This window comes from Monodelphis domestica, chromosome 2, assembly GCF_027887165.1.
Source record: "Monodelphis domestica isolate mMonDom1 chromosome 2, mMonDom1.pri, whole genome shotgun sequence".
Taxonomy (NCBI): domain Eukaryota; kingdom Metazoa; phylum Chordata; class Mammalia; order Didelphimorphia; family Didelphidae; genus Monodelphis; species Monodelphis domestica.
In genome coordinates, this window is record NC_077228.1 from 326,996,075 (window position 1) to 327,013,808 (window position 17,734).

At 37.0% G+C, this 17,734-nt stretch overlaps 1 protein-coding gene across 7 annotated transcripts in view; it reads right to left on the minus strand.

Annotated features, from left to right (window-relative positions):
* FILIP1 (filamin A interacting protein 1) overlaps positions 1 to 17,734 on the minus strand; it is a 351,039-nt gene that overhangs the window by 27,870 nt on the left and 305,435 nt on the right. For all 7 annotated transcript variants that reach the window (XM_007484213.3, XM_007484212.3, XM_056818507.1 and 4 more), the window contains one exon: positions 2,081 to 4,874. In XM_007484213.3, the coding sequence (XP_007484275.1) occupies positions 2,081 to 4,874 (2,794 nt within the window). The remainder of the gene's footprint in view (positions 1 to 2,080; positions 4,875 to 17,734) is intronic.

A 17,734-nucleotide genomic window follows, 5' to 3' on the forward strand; every position in this document is an offset into this window, starting at 1 on the left:
AAGGAACACTTGTGGTGATTGTTTAAAAGTTCAGGAGTCAAAAAGTTTTCCTCGGTTACATTTCAAACTGGCTACATTAAATGACCTAGAACAGTGGCATCTAACTCAAATAGAAAGTTGAGATGTGAGTCTTATGGGCTACAAATTGACTTAGAAAACTACCTACTATATTATCTGTTTTATTGTTACTGTTTTTAAGTTTGTTAAATGTTACCCAATTACATTTTAATCTGGGTCAGATTTCAGGTTGTGGGCAATATTTGACAATTCTACCCTAGATAACTTTTTAGGTCCCAGCTTGAGATCTAGATCAAGCTATTAAAGGTTCTACTACATTTATATTTGCATTGGGTAAATACCTCCCTAATTCACTGACTGGTTTGTGGTCCATTTGTTACCCTCAACCTGGTTTAACCCATCTGCAGAGAAGGTTTATGGGGATGTAGCAGCTGCTCATGCTATAGCTTTCTGGAGCCACAGGTAGGAAGGAATTCAGTCAGGTGGACACCAAAGGTGGATGAGTAGCCCTGAAAAGAACTCAGCAAGTCCTCATACCATAGGTGATAGTCTTCTTTGAACACCCATTTACCTGGGCCATCACCAGTCATCCTGATTTTTGTCTTATTATTGAACTTCAATGACTCTGGAAGAGAGAGTGAGGCTGACAACTTTGTGTACCTCTGCCTCACTTAATATCCAACACATTCAGAAATCAAGGCATCATTGGTCATCTTCAAAAACAAAGGACAAATAACAACATTTAGATTTACTAATTTGATCACAATTTAGGAAGTATTCTCTAAGATATCCTGACTTGTTTCAAAAGATATTACAGAAGTGTTGCTGGCCAGTGGAGGGAGCTTCCACATTGGCCATTTCCCCAAGCTAACAACACGAGAACCAAGAAAAACTACAACAACAAAAAAAAAATACTCTTTTCCCCCTGAAAAAGCCTTGCCTTTTTCTAGAAACTACCTGAAGAGATTCAAATTGGCAACTCCTAATTTCAGAGAGTAGGTTGGGGTGCTAAATAAGATAGGTGACTTGCCCAGGTTACACAACTACTATATGTCAGAGGGGCTTAAACTCAGATTTTCCTTTCTCCCTTTGCTTACTATGCCTGCTACTTTAAAAATATGTGACAGAAAACTAAAATGAAAATAATTGGAAAAATTCTCGTTTGTGACATTTTGTGTCTGGAATGCTGTTGAGATGATTTATCTCTAATATATTAAGTTATTTCTATTTCTAGGTTTTGAATCAAGGCTCAGATTTGTCATTCAGACTTCTTTATTCATTCTTTTGTTCTTAGCAAATTCAAAGAATTCTCTTTATATCCTTTATCCTAGAACATCTTCCATTTCAAATGAAAATGAAAAATGAGATTATGGGTTTTATCCTCCTCTGTAAATAGGAACCAGTATAGGTCAGATAGGTCTGCAGGCAATAGGATGATGTCCTTGAGTCCTAAATTGAAAAGTATTGAACAGAGTCACTACTAACTGGGTAAAACCTGATTTCTTCTTTGACATTGAAATCCTAGGATCAAGCAGGTGATTTTCCATCCTCAATTAAGGATACTTCCTCATTGACTATTCACCAATTAGAGATATCTTGGAATGTCTAGAAGAGGGCTAAATAATGATACTCCAAAACTGTATTTAATGATCCATGAGGCTGAATTTCTTGGTCTTTGATCACCAAGAGATATCACTGACCAATTAATTTATTGGTGATTCCCAAGCATGGCCAATAAATTGATTTTCTTATGTGGAACCTAATCTCTCAGAATTTTTAATTGCCACATTGCTGTTTGAAATGAACTTCTAGAATTGGTGTTTGTAGGAACTCAACCCAAGCCTTCAATTGAACTTCAATTTCTCTTCCTCTACACTTCTCTAAGGGCGATGTAAAAAGCAATTCCAAATAGAAGATGAATATTGTTTTTTGTTTCCAGAGTTTAAGCTATCTGATATGTGGATATTTAAGAGTTTCTTCTCTCCTCCCATTTCCCCCCACTTCCCCTCCCTTAGACCTCACTTAAACCTCACGGAACACCTTGGGAATCTATTCTGCTTACCATTGACTGGGTTCCCCGGGTAGATGATGTGGTGGCAGGTGTTATAGTGATGGTACTTGTAACTTTGCTTGCTGCAGGCCTTGAGGAAAGGTTGTTCCTAGGAGAACGAAGGACAGTGCCAGTAGTGACCTCCTTTTCAGCTGTCACATTGACTGGTCTAACTGTAATGAGTGGACTTGTCCCTTCAGCAGAGGCTCCAGGGGATCTTTTAAATTGGGAACCCAAGTGAATGTGAATTTTGTTGTCCTCTGTAGTTATGATGTTGGCATTGGAATTGTATTTTCGTACTGGAGTTGGAACAGCCTGTTTTTCTGGAGTTACTTTGAAGACAGTCCTTCCCATGGGCATTTCCTTTGATTCAGGAGATACAGAGATCTCTGCTGGTGCAGCAGATGTTGATACTGTCATTATTTGAATAGGAGATGTGGGTCTCTCCATAAAAGTTCCCCTGCCACCCTCAGGGGTCTTCTCTCTGGAGAACGTAGTTATCGTAACTGGTGACATGGCACGTTCTGGCCCTAGTGTTGTGTCATTTCCTTTTGATTTCTGAGACATGACATTTGGTGAGGGGATAATGGTGATTCGTGGTTTTTGGTTCCCTAAAGTAGGAATGACAGTGGTGCTAGAAAAAAACTCTTCAGATGTTGGACTAGTTATCTCCAAAGTAGCTGTGCTGTTCTCATGATCAGGAGTCACCCGAATATGAAGAGGTTGGCCCTGCTTTGGGGAAAGAACCACCTCTCCTGGGCTGGAATTGGCTCGAGGCCCTTTCTCTGGAGGTGTTTGGGGACCATTTTCTCTTTTTTTCATCCATGGGATCCAAGATTTCCTCATTGTAAGTTCATTTGCTGCTGGAGGATACCTATCCAATACAGATGATCGCTCCATGGGCTTCTTTAACCCCACTTGCCGAAGATTGCTCATGATATGATTCTCCTCTTGAAAGGATTTCCTTATAAACACAGCTGGGGTTTCTTCCTCTGCTGCTTCATTGCTTACATCTGTTTGCACTCCAGTAGAAGCCACAGGAATATCTACCATCCTTCTTCCATTCACACTTGGCCTTAGAGCTCGGCTATAACGCTTAGAGAGCTCTAACTCTTTTGTCAAGTTTAAGACTTCCTGTCCCATGTTTCGGTTCTTGCTTTCTTCCTCCATAAACCTTTGTTGAAGAACTGAGTAGTCCACCTGTAGCTGAGAAAGCTGGTCTTCTTTGTTCATTAATTCATGAATCTTCTCTTTCAGAGCTTGTACTTCAGCCTTCAGATCTCGGCTCTTGGCCTCTTCCAGTCGGAACCGGTGTCTTAGCTCAGCCTCCTGACTTACAGCCTCACCTTTCTCAATTGCCTTATTTTTGGCAATCTGGTGCTTTATCTCCTCTAGCTGTTGAGAGAGGAAATTAGCCTTATCCTGTTCAGTTCTGAATTTCTGCTCCAGTTGATCATACTCATCCTCTGTCTTCATCAAGTCTCCTTCAACTACTTCTAATTGTTGGAGACGCTTTTTCAGTCTTTCTATTTCCAATGTTAATTCTTTAATCTTGTTATCTTCTGGGCAGTTGAGTTCAGGTCCTTTTCGTGATCTGCTTCTGGTTATTTCTCGCTCTACTTCCTCCATGCCATCTAGCCTCTTCTTTAATCGGTCAACACTACAACTCAGCTCTGAGGATTTTTCCTCTTCATTTTTCAATCTTCCCATTAACTCATCTCGCTCCTTTGTCAGGCTGTATACCTTTTCCTCCATTTCAGACTTAAGTTTTAACAGCTTCTTACTTTCATCAATTAGTTTCTCAGTCACATCCATAACTTTCCCTTGCTCCACCTTGAAATTTTTATTGAGCCCATCTACTTTTCTTTCTTCTTGTTTTATTTTTTCCATCATATTTTTCCTTTCATCGACCAGCATCACAGTAAATGACTTCAGCTTTGTCAGATCATCTTTTAAACTCAATTCAGCCTTTTCTAATCGACTTTCAGAAGATTCAAGGTCTTTAACCCGACTTTTCACCACTTCCAATTCATTTATCAGGTCTTTGGTTAAGTTTTTTTCTTTTTCTAGATTTAAGTGCAGCTGTGTGCATTCTGATTTGCTCTTGCTGAAAGCCTCTTCCAACTTTTCCAGTTCAGCCATCCTCTTTTGTAACTTCTCAACTTCAAGTCTGAGCTCCTTGCTGTGGTGTTCTTCTTCTTGCAGCTTCTTCTTCAATTCTCGACATTGTGATTCTGTTTTTGTAATCTCCTCATCTTTGCCCTCCATTTCCAGTACACGTTTTCGGAGGTTTTCTACTTCCACCATAAGGCTGGAGTTTCCACATTCCCCTTTGGCTATTTTATCTCTTAACTCCTGAAGTTCTTCCTCAGCCTTTTGGAGATTCTTATTGGTTTCTTCTAGTTCCTCAATTCTTCGAGTTAAACCAACCAGCTTAAGCCGAAGCTGCCTGTTGTGTGATTCCTGATTGGCCAATTTAGCATTCATCTCCTCATGCTCTTGAGAGAATCTTGAAGATTTATGTTCAAAGTCTACTTCTAGCTTGAGCAGTTTTTGCCTATCTTCTTTGGATTTTGAAGTAATAGCTTTTAGCTTCTCTTCCTCTTCTTTTAACTTCTGTGTAAGGTCTTGTACCTTCTGGCTTTGCAGACCAAGTTGTTCAATGTGCATTTGTCTTTCATCTACCAGCATGAGGGCAAATGATTTGAGTTTGACCAGTTCATCTCTCAGTTTATTGAGCCTCTTGGCATTTTCTTTTTCTTTGCGAGCTTGGTAGATCTTCTCCTGTTCAAGAAGCTTTTTTAACCTGAAATATATAAATAAAATCATATGTTAATAGATTGATCAACACCAATATTTCAGTCCTAGTTATAAAACTAAAACTGAAATCCTGATCCCAACTAATTATCTCATATCCATAAATGCATATGGTATAGAAGACCAATATTAATGGGATATGGGTAGAAAAGTGGCCACTAAAAAATAAAACAGAACCAAACAAAATTAGCTTGGGTAAATTACATTTAATGAAGGTGGCAGGAAAACCCTAAAAGTACAGGGCCTTCAAAGGATTGTAGATACAGAACTAAAGGGCCCTGGAAGTTATCTAGTCTAGTCAGTAAATAGGCATTTATTAAGAGATTGCATTGTCATAAGTGCTAAGAATACAAAGAAAGGTAAAAAATAGCCCCCTTTCAAGAGGTTTAATGGAGAAATAACCCTGGGAAACTGAGGAAAATAAGGATCATTCATGTTAGACTTGTGTTAATATCACCTGGTATCCATTGCTTTCTTCACTATTTAAACTAAATTAAAGAAGACAATCTGACATGTTACATAGTTTGCAATGAGCCCTCCCTTTCCTTTTTCACACCAAACTACCAATAGCTTTGTTCCCCTTTTCTTCACTACATAATTTTACTTTGACAGAGAGGAAATCAAAGGTTTTTCTGAATAAGAAAAATGGTAACTTCAAGGACTCCCATTGGGCTGCTGGGCAGAGGGGCAGTTGAAGTGAAAAAATGTCAAGTGTGGTGAAGAGAGGGAAGGGAGCAGCTCTGTCTGAGTCCCTCTGCCTTTCTAGTTAGGCACTGTGGCAGGTGATAGCTCACAGGCCCACAGAGAGGGCTCTGTGTGCTATTTGTGGCACACATGCTATAGGTTTGCCATCATGGCCCTAGGGTATCTTTTTGACACAAGAGGTCACTTGACAAGACCTTGTTGATTCATCCATTCATTCATCCATTTCTTAAAAGCAAAAGTGGTATATTTATTGTCAGTTGGCTTTTTTTACTTGCTCGCTTATAGTCATTTTGAGAATTTACTTTATTACATCCATAAAAACATTGAAGTTAACATAATGGTTAATATGTACACCATATGTTAACATTAACATTAACATGTCTCTGTAGCCTTTTAATGTGTTTATAGTAAAGTTGCAAACAACCAATAAAATGTGTTTATTTAGGTACATTTTGTTCTTTCAATAGTCACATAGATTCCATATTTCTTCACCTAATTTGTTTTGAGTAGTTTATTAAACATTTTTGACTAGATGAGCTGTTAATAAAGTAAATGCAATTATAATAGATTTCATATTGCATCATGTAATAATTGAATGAACCTAAAGAAGTAATTTATATACTTATGTTGGATTAGTGTTGAAACAGTTTTAATGATGTCACCATGTTATAATCCATAAAATGTCTTTTATAAAGCATATTATGTTCTTTCAAGAGCTAGATTAACAAGACCATAGGACCCATGAGATTTTGGAAAGATTATTTAAGCTCTCTGGGCCTCAGTTTCTTGAACTATTGAAATGAGAGCAGTTCAATACTAACAGGATCAATGGTTTCAAACTTAAATAGAAATCGATACCTGTGAGCTACATAGTGATGTAAGTACAAATTAACACTAACTATATTGCATTGTATTTTTACTTTCTGTGAAACATTTCCTAATTACACTTTAATTTAGTTCTGACAGTTTTGTGGGTATTGGCAAGTCTGAGTTAGATATCTCTGAACTAAATGACCTCAAAAATGAATTCCATGTCTAAATCTATGATCCTAGTATTATAGATAGAGATGGAAGAAATCTTAAGAGATCACTTAGTCCAGCTAATTCTTTTTATGTGACAAAATCAAAATCTAGAAACATTAAGTGACTTGCTATAACACCTAAAATGTATATAGTACTTTGTAGTTTATAAAGTACTTTACCTATATAATCTCATTTGAAACTCACAAGAATCCTGCAAGGTAGATACTATTTTACATTTTACACTTAAGGAACCAGACAGAAGTTAAATGACTTGTTTAGGGTCACACAACCAGTAAGAGCCTAGGAATTCAGGTCTTCTTGACTTCAAGGTCAACACTACAGGCTAGTCCTCTGGATTCAACTCTATCACTTTTTCTACTTAAAACATTGGACTTATAGATTCTATAGAAATATTCTAAATTTATTATTAAATGAGAAAATAAGAAAAAAATTCTCTTTAAAATCATGGACACTTTGGATGATTTTTGAAAAGCTCAGCACCTTTGATTACAAATTAATGAAAAGTGAAAGCAGACCTGAGATAGCAGTTATGGTCCCCTAAATTACTTCAGAGATTCTAGAGGTTCTGATCAGCATAATAGAACAACACTAGTCAATGATGTGATAACAAAGTCACAGTTGTCTTATGACCTAATAGAGAAGTGCTATAGAGATTCCTTAGGTACATATAGGTTAAATGATTTAATATAGTCATTATGCTGTATTGCCTTTTATATATTTAGTTTGAGACATGTCCACGTCCACATCATCATCATCATCATCATTATCATCATGGTGGCACACTAGAATGATGGACCTGGAGTTGGGAAGACCTGAGTTCAAATTCCTCCTTGGACACTGATTAACTATATGACCCTGGGCAAATCATTTAACCACTCTCAGCCTCATCTGTAAAATGAAGATAATAATAATGCCTACTTCCCAGGGTTTTTTGGAGGATAAAATGAAATAATATTTAAAAAGGGCTTTATAAATTTTAAAGTGCTCTAACCATTCTCATCATTATTAATCATCATCTTGGTCCTAGGAAATGACTGACTTAATCAACATTAAACATTTATTCAGTACATATGGTGTGTAATGCACTGTGCTAGGTGCTAGCCACATAGATATAAAGATCAAAACAATTTCTGCTTTCCAAAAGCATTCACTCAAATGAAACAGAATTATAATAAATGATATACCTGGTACATTTTTTAAGGAAATGATAAATTTAAATTAGTTTAATGGAAAATAATTTTATTTATTTAATAGAAAACAATAAGTGGAAAATTTCCAGCCCCAAAAAAATCATTTAAATTTACTAGCCATACTATACTACTTTATTATTTCTTGATAGTAAGTAAGCACTAAGTGGCTATAATGTGCCAGGACAAAAAGAAAGGCAAAATAAGGTCCCTGGTCTTCAAGAGCTCATAGTCTAAGATGGTCATTTCTGATTTTAGGAATAATGGGTTTTATCGATGCCAAAACCCAAAATATTGTTTAAGGAAAGGAAAATTTATTTACATGGAAGAAAATCCAATTGAAGCCTCAAATTTTACCTCAATTACAATAGTTTGAGTGACAAGCATTTAATAGCACCTTCTGTTGAAGCTTTCTACTGAAATGACTACAATATTCCCACTTCCATCTTCCCCAGAAATCCCGAGTCATTATTTTTGTAAAATGATTAACAAAATGAAATTCAAAAAGACACTAAGAGCAGCACACTGATTTATAGTCATCTTTCTAATTTTTGATTTTTAAAACCCCATGGTATGGGGAAAACATCAGGGTAGGAGTCAAGACCTGGGATTTAGTGCCTTTTCTTCCCCCAAATAATTCAGTGACCTTGGGCAAGGGCCAGAGGTATATTCTGGAGCTGGCTCTTTTGTTAATTGCTAAATCTTCAATGTGAACCTGGAAATCAGCAAGCACCAAATCAGGGCTTAATTTATTGCTTTGTAGATTGTTTAGAACTTCAAAAAATGAGAGACAAAAAGCATAATAATGCAGATGAAACCTATAAAGTATCTTTTGCATATATTCTCCTCTCCCCTCCACACCCCGGAGATCTGGTTGTTTAACATTTACCAACATACTCTGATAAACCCTTCTCTAGGTGCAGTTTCCTCACCATAATATCCAATGACCAGAGACACTGGAGTTGAAAGGCTTAATGTTATAGTCAAAACAATAGCAGTAAAGAACTAGTTAGAGGGACCATGTCAAAGAAATGATCAGATGTGACCTGGGGGCATGATTGCAAGTCACTGAGACTCTCACTGGCTTCTGGATGAAGGTCACATTTAGGCTGATCGGAAGGGGCACTATTATAACTTTACTTGTTATCTCTGATATATAAGTAAGCATACCTATCCTTTTGTGTGTGTTTGTGAGTCTGTGCATGTGTGTGTATGTAGCTGATAACACAAGAAAACCTAGAAAACCCTCTGAATGTGTTTGGGCCATTTGTATTTCCTGAGAGAGTTTCTGGTGGGAGTAGAGGGAGAAGGATGGAGAGAATTATACATGCAAATATAAATTGATAGAATCATTTACAGTAGGAGCCATCTCTTGCCTGGGAAGGGCACTGGCTTTGGAGTTAGAGGACCTGGATTCAAGTCTTGACTTGGCTACTTTATACCTTTATAATCTAATGCAACTTCCAACTTTTGGGGGCTTGAAAGGTTTCTGCTCCTTCATCTACAGAAGGAAACAATTGACTACATGATTTCTTAGACTCCTTATAGCTGTAAGACTATGATTCTAAGAAAATTTTTTATGGAGTGACCCAACAATCTAGCCTTGGTACTGTGCTATTGGACATTTTTACCAATGACTTGAATAAAGGCATAGGTGGTGTGCTTATTAAGTGTTAAGATGACACAAAGCTGGAAGAAGAAAATTGGTGATTAAAGGGTAGGGGAAAGAAACAAGCATTAAAAGCCTACTATGTGGGGTAGCTAGATGGTTCAGTGGATAGAAACTTCAAGGAAGGCCTGAAGTTGGAAGGTCCTGTGTTCAAATCTGGCCTCAGACCTTTCTTAGCTGTATGACTCTGAACAAGTCACTCAACCCCAATTGCCTAGTCCTTACCCACTCGTCTCCCTTGGTACCAATACTTAGTATTGATTCTAAAATGAAAGGTAGCCTTGCAGTCCCAGCTCTCAAACTATACTATAAAGCAGTGGTCATCAAAACAATATGGTACTGGCTCAGAGACAGAAAGGAGGATCAGTGGTATAGACTTGGGGTAAGTGACCTCAGCAAGACAGTCTATGACAAGCCCAAAGATCCCAGCTTTTGGGACAAAAATCCACTTTTTGATAAAAACTGCTGGGAAAAATTGGAAGACAGTATGGGAGAGATTAGGTTTAGATCAACACCTTATATCCTACACCAAGCTAAACTCAGAATGGGTGAATGACCTGAATATAAAGAAGGAAACTATAAGCAAATTAGGTGAACACAGAATAGTATACATGTCATATCTTTGGGAAAGGAAAGACTTTAAAACCAAACAAGAGCTAGAAAGAAATTACAAAATGTAAAATCAATAAATTTGATTACATCAAATTAAAAAGTTTTCGTGCAAACAAAACCAATGCAACTAAAATTAGAAGGGAAGCAACAAGCAACAAATTGGGAAACAATCTTCATAACAAAAACCTCTGACAAAGGTCTAATTACTCAAATTTATAAAGAGTTAAACCAATTGTACAAAAAATCAAGCCATTCTCCAATTGATAAATGGGATAGGGACATGAATTGGCATTTTTCAGTTAAAGGAATCAAAACTATTAATAAGCACATGAAAAAGTCTTCTAAATCTCTTATAATCAGAGATGCAAATCAAAACAACTCTGAGGTATCACCTCACACCTAGCAGATTGGCTAACATTACAGCAAAGGAAAGTAATGCATGCTGGAGGGGGTGTGGCAAAGTTGGGACATTAATGCATTGCTGGTGGAGTTGTGAATTGATCCAACCATTCTGGAGGGCAATTTGGAACTATGCCCAAAGAAAGCTAAAAGACTATCTGCCCTTTGATCCAGCCTTAGCACTGCTGGGTTTGTACCCCAAAGAGACAATAAGTAAGAAGATTTGTACAAGAATATTCATAGCTGCGCTCTTTGTGTTGGCAAAACATTGGAAAATGAGGGGTTTCCCTTCAATCGGGGAATGGCTGAACAAATTGTGGTATATGTTGGTGATGGAATACTATTGTGCTCAATGGAATAATAAAGTGGAGGAATTCCATGGGAACTGGAACAACCTCTAGGAATTGATGCAGAGTGAGAGGAGCAGAACCAGGAAAACATTGTATACAGAGACTGATACACTGTGGTACAATCGAACATAATGGACTTCTCCATTAGTGGCAATGCAGTGATCCTGAATGACTTGGAGGAATCTACGAGAAAAACCACTATCCACATCCAGAGGAAACACTGTGGGAGTAAAAACACCGAAGAAAAACAACTGCTTGAATACATGGGTCGAGGGGATATGGTTGGGGATGTAGACTTTAAATGAACATCCTAGTATAAACATCAACAACATGGAAATAGGTTCTTATCAAGGATACAAGTAATATCCAGAGGAATTGCCGGTCAGCTATGGGAAGGGTGGGGGGAGGGGAGGGAAGGAAATAATGTAACTCTTGTAACCAAGGAATAATGTTCTAAATTGACTAAATAAATTAAACTAAAAATAAATAAATAAAATGAAAGTTAAAAAAAATTTTAAGAGCCTACTATTTATAAATATCATCGCATTTAATCCTAACAAGAACACTAGAGGTCGATATCCCCTTTTATAGAACACTGAGGGTGACAGACATTAAGTGATTTATCCAGGGTCACATATAGGTAGGAAGTGTCTGAGGCTGCATTTGAACTCAGTTCTTCCTGACTTGAGCCCCAATGCACCATAACAACTAGCTGTAAGGATAACTAACATGCAAGATAACAGTCAGGATCCAAAAATATAACGTAGAAGCTAGAAGAGTGGTCCAAATCTAAGTTGATGAAACTATTAAAGTTGGAAAGGACTTTAAAGACAACTAGTCTAACCTCTTCCTTTTATAGATGATGAAACCAAGGCAGAACAGAAGGGGGAAGTTATTTTTCCAAGGTCACACAAGTAGTAAATAACAGAGGCAAGATTCAAGTTCAGGTTCTCTGACTCCTAATCCTTTGTTTCACTCTGTCCTGATGACTCCTGCACTTGGGATTCATAACAATCATATTCATAGGTGCAAGAAGGTACAGTTCTTTAAAGAAGTTCACCTGGAAAAAGATCTGGATGTTTTAATGGGAAGCATGCTGTATAGGAATCGATAGAATGTCATGGTAGCCAAAAGAGCTAACATCATCTTGGGGTACATTAAAAGGGCAGAGTATCCAGGACCAGGGAGATGATGCTCTCAGTGTAATCAACCCTAGTCCAGAGCCCAGTGCTAGAGCAAGCTCTAACTGGCTTACAAGAGCAAATTGTTAATTTTTCAGTGTGAGGATTCAACCTTCAAAAATCACCATTCGCAACAATCAGAGTGTAATTAATTATTTTGTCAATTATTCAGACCAAGAGGCTCTGTACACTTTAGTCCAGAAGCAAAGCTGACCCACCTCTGTTTTTGTATGATCTGAGTTAAGTATGATTTTTTTACATCAAAATTAGTAAAACTTTGTTTATAAAATTTAATTTAAAAGTTATTCTTTTATCTTCCATCTTATATTCTTGACAGTACAAAAACAAGCAGAGGTGGATTTGGCTAGCAGACTGGTCTAGACTTAAGAAAATGTTAATAATGCAGTCTAAATTTAAAAGTGGGTTTTTTCTTTTTTTTTTTCCCTTGAGAGTCTGGTTATTAAACATATATGCTCTTGCCCCTGTATTATTCTACATGCATTTCTTGAGCTCAGCAATAGTATAGTAAAAGGCTCAGGGAACGAAGTCATCACCAGACTGGAGGCTAATAATAATGATAGTCACAAAAATAATAGTACTGTCTGATATTTTTATAGCACTTAAAGGTTTGCAAAATATTTTACCTCCCTTATCTCATCACAACATCATCCCTGCCCTAGTCAGACCATATCTTAAATACTGGGTTGACTTCTGTGTGTGATATTTTAGAAAAGTCAGCAAAATATCTGATTCCATCCAGAAGAGGCTCAACCTGATAGTGAAGGGCTCCTTGGTCATGTGAATTGTTTGAAAGATCTAGAAATGGTTAAAAGACTGGTAAAGAAAGGACCGAAGGGGACAAAATAACTGGAAAGAACACTGGAGTTAAAGCCTAAGGACTGGGGTTGTGATATTGGATCTGATCCCTTATTACATATATGGTTTTGGGTAAGTCATTTCTCCTCTCTGGTCTATAAAATGAGAAAATGGGGTCAAATGACTTCTAATTATAACTTTAATATCTATGATCCTATAAACTGTCTTTAAGCATTTGTAGAACTCATGTTGAAGAGGGATTCAAGTTCTTCTGCTTGACCCTAGAGGTCAGAACTAAAAGCAGTAGTTGAATTTTGCAGAGAGGGCATAGGGAGGGTAATAAGCATTTATTAAGCACCTACTATGTGCCAGGTACTATCCTAAGTGCTTTTACAAATATTACCTCATTTGATCCAGAGACACAAAGTCAGGCTGCATTTAATGAAAAGGTTATTAAAGCAGTCCCAGAGTGAAATAGATGGTACACTTCTCCTCATTTGAAGTCATCTTCAAATGAAAAACATAACTTGTTAGAGATGTGGTTAAGGATATTCTTCTTCAGGTATGAGTTGAACCTCCTAGATCCTGCCCAGCTGTGAGATTCTGAGATTTTCATGTGAATTTACAATGCCTTGTTATATAAAAGTTCACATATTATTAATCTCAGAAAAGGTAAAGCCATAGTTTGCAATCCTTGGGTAACAAATGACCTGGGTGGCAAAAAGCTGGTCATCTGTAAAATAATAGGGTTATTCATGAACTCAACTAGCTCAGAAATGGAGCAGGGCAGATTTCCATAATGATAAGAATTGGGATTATACCTGGGAGTAGCCTCTGCACTTCTGGCTTGGGCAAGATGGGGAGATCCAATCTTTAAAAAATAAATGAATGAACGGAATGAAAGAGATGGCACAGAGAATTCTTAAGGCTCCCTTCAGTTCTAAATCTTGCAATCCTTTCATATTATAGCATCCTTCATGGGGGGAAAAATGGTGATCTAAACTCTGACTAGGGGTATGAAGGCAACATGACAATTTGGGATTTCTGTGAAATTAATTTATTTAAGAATACTCTCTTTTTCTATTTATCATGAATAATCTAGTTGAATACCTTCTATTCATATTTTATATGGCACAAATGACTTAAGGATTCAAATACTCTTAAATTCTTATCTAACATACTCTGTTAATTTTCCCATGAGACTGATAAAAAGTGGTCTCATTTTTACATCTAATCATGGGAATGAGTAATGCAGCCAGGCGTAGAATATGTCTGAGCCTCTAATGAGAACCAGAAAGTCTAATGAGAAATTGAAAATTCTCTGCCTCCTCCTTTTTCTTCCTGCTTGTTTAGTTTTTGTGAGAATCTGTTTAAAATCAGTACTGGTAGAGTTGTTAGAGAATGGGGAGTGGGATGGAAAAGAAAGTCCAAGTGCATTTTGCTACAGGAAAATGCTAATATTCATTTATCCTATCTCTTGGTACAACAGTAGGAGGAGGTGGGAGAAGTAGAATTAGTAATGTGGATGGGAGCAATACAGATTTTGCAGGCCTAATTAAATTTTTGCTAGAAGAATGATTTTAGTAATTATTTGCAAGGTTGGCATGATTCTTCATCTATTGGCATGCAACCAATATAAGCAAAACCCCCAAATCTCTGAATGCTTTCCTGGTTTTTATTTTAAAAGATTTTTCTTATAAAGAGAATAAAGGACAAATAAGTCCTCCACTCATTTTCAAAACCTAATTACCCAGGTTAATAATTACTATCTAAATATAGTTCTCATTTTCAGATTTAGGGAAAAAAAGCAAGGGGCTCAAACTTAGACTTGAGGGAGAAACATTAGGTTTCTATTCTCTCCATCATTAGCCATCCTATCTTATAATGGAACTACTTCTGCCCAGTAGAAGATACCATAACTATTGGGGGCGGGGGGAGAGTTGAAGCAGCTCTAATGAGTGAGACCTCTGGCAGCAAAGAAGAGAGCTAGTTATGCATTCAAGAGAATCAAACTGCAGAGATGTGGGTCTGGGGACCCCAGCTAAGCAATCCACCCAACAGAGACATAAGATACAATTCAAGTCAGCAGCTCAATGCAGATAAGACAACTCCTTTGTAACTTGTATTTTTGGAGAATATGCTTTGCAAATTCAAATAATGTGACAATTTCAAGGAATTCATGATTTACACTTAACTGAATCTTCACAGTATCTCCAGACACTGAGATTTCAGTACTTGTCCATTATTCTATAGCCAATTTTTGTCTTAGGATGATTAAAACCCAAGTTTTTCTGACTCTCAGACTAACTCTACCTATCACATTGCATTGCCTATCATGAAGAAGGTAGCACAACTAGGTAGCACAGTGGATAGGGCACTAAGCCTGGAGTTGGAGGGTTGAGGTTGACATCTAGTCTCAGACAATTTCTAGTTGTGTGACTCTGGGGAAGTCACTTAACCCCAATTGCTTGGCCCTTGATGCTCTTCTATCTTAGAAATGATAGCAAAATAGAAGGTAATGGGTTTTTTTGTTTGTTTGTTTTCTTTTTAAGTGGAGGGGTGAACAGTGCAGAGAAGACTGGGTCTGAAATCAAGAAGACCCTAATTCAAAGGCAACCTCAGGCACTTACTAGTTGAGTGATCTTAGGCAAGTCATATAACCTCTGCCTAAGTTTGCTTAAATGTTAAATAGAGATAATTAGTACCTACCTCCCAAGACTATTTCAAGGATCAAATAAAAATACTATTTTTAAAACACTTAGCACACTTCCTAGCACATAGTAGGTGCTATAGAAGTGCCAGCTATTATTATCATTATGAAGAATATAGGGTAGGATCAATCTTTCTAAAGTCACAATGGTATTGTTTAAAGAATATACACATTATGCTTTTTAAAAATAGGCACATGACCAAATTTAAATGATCAAATACATGTTTAATAAAATATATAGTATATTAAGTTATTTTATTAAGTATATATGTATCAAGTATATATTCAATATATTAAGTTGCTTTACTTTGGTAGACCAGAGTAAGCCAATGGTGAATTCCCTCCATTACCACCAGTTCAGTACACTTATAGTCAGCTCTTCATGACATTTCTTTAGGGGTGATTCCACAAAGGACAGGAAATAGTGATAGATTGATCAATCTAGTACTAGAAAAGACCTCTGGAGACCTCCTAGCCCAACACTCATTTTACAGATAAAAAAAACAGGTTGAGTTTGAGTAATTTGCCAAGGATCAAATAGGAAATAAGAAGCATCAGAGGCAGGGTCCTCTGATTCCAGAACCATTTGATCTTTCCCCTGGACCATGCCAGAATTTATTTTTATTTCAACAATCCATCAGAGACTTTCTGAGCAATTGGTTGGCTTGACTAATAGTACTTAACTTAGGCTAAGCTCAAGTTTACTTGCATTCTCTTGCTAATATGACAGAAAATGACTGCAAAATAAAATGAGGAAAGAGATAAAAAAGTGGAAAGGATATACTTGTACAAAAATATTTATAGCTGCTCTTTTGGTGGTCACAAAGAATTGGAAATTGAAGGGATGTCCATCAACTGGGGAATGACTGAACAAATTGTGGTACATGTTGGTGATGTAATACTATTGTGCTATAAAAAATGATAAACAAGATGATTTTAAAAATCTGGAAAGATCTGTGGGAACTCATGCAGGGAGAAATAAGCAGAACTGGGAGAATATTGTACATAATAACAACAATATTGTTCAATGATTATCTATGAAAACTTGGTTATTCTCAGCAATGCAATGATCTGGGATAATCCTGAAAGACTTACGATGGGGAAAGCTATCCACCTCCAGAGAAAGAATTGTTGGAGTTGTCTTCATAGTTTTGGTTATGTATGAGTGTGCTCTTACAACAATGACCCACACAGAAGTGTGTTTTTCATGACAATAAAAAATGAAAAGAAAAATAAGATGAGGAGTAAGGGGAGACCTAGAAGGGATTAAAATTTTGCCTTGGCTATATTCATAAAGGACAACTTTTGAATTTGACTGTATATCCGAGATAATAAGCTTGAGTCACTCTAAAACAGCCAGTCAGAGCTCTTGAAGGCTATCTGTCATGTAGGCTGAAAGTATTATTTGATTTTTAGCATTCCTGAGAGACATTAAAAATGGGGCAAGTTTCAGAGTTCAGTCCAGCATTGAACAGCTGGTTACTAATCCCATAAACCAGAGCCATGCAAGGATGTGAGCATACAAACAACCAAAGTACATCCAATTAAATCTTACAGAAAATAAATGGAATCAGCCAGAGTCTTCCAGCTATTTCACCTCGATTTCCCCAGTTTAAAAACAAATAATACATCCATTAACAAAGAGAATGTATTCCAACCATATACTTCTTTGCCAGAAACAAACAGAGGAAGGAATTATAGAGAGAGTGCAGAGATGAATTCCAGGGCATCAAGTAAGAGGGTTCAGGGAAGAGGAGGAGGTCCCTACTAGCTTTTTAAACTCAGAGGAAATCCCTAAGTCTTATTGGGTTTCCCCATCTCTGTAAGATGAGTTTGGGCTATGTGATCTCTGATGGCTCCTTACCATTCTAGCATTATATTATTCAGTGATTTCTAAAGAAAGTCACTTTCTAATTAATTAGCTAAACTAACATCAGATTTGCCAGAATATATAAAATATACATTGCTAAGTCTTGGGGCAGATGGAAGGCAGGGTTAAGTTTAAGAGAAAAATCTGCATTTGAAGCAGGGGAAAGGTGAAGGATAACCTGGAGAAAGATCTAAAAAGATCTATCAAAATATAAGTATAACAAGCATAGCTAACCTTCATGAAAGATACAGAGTTTTACATGTGCTAAACAGAAGGATGCAGGTCTCAGAAGACAACAAAGGACCA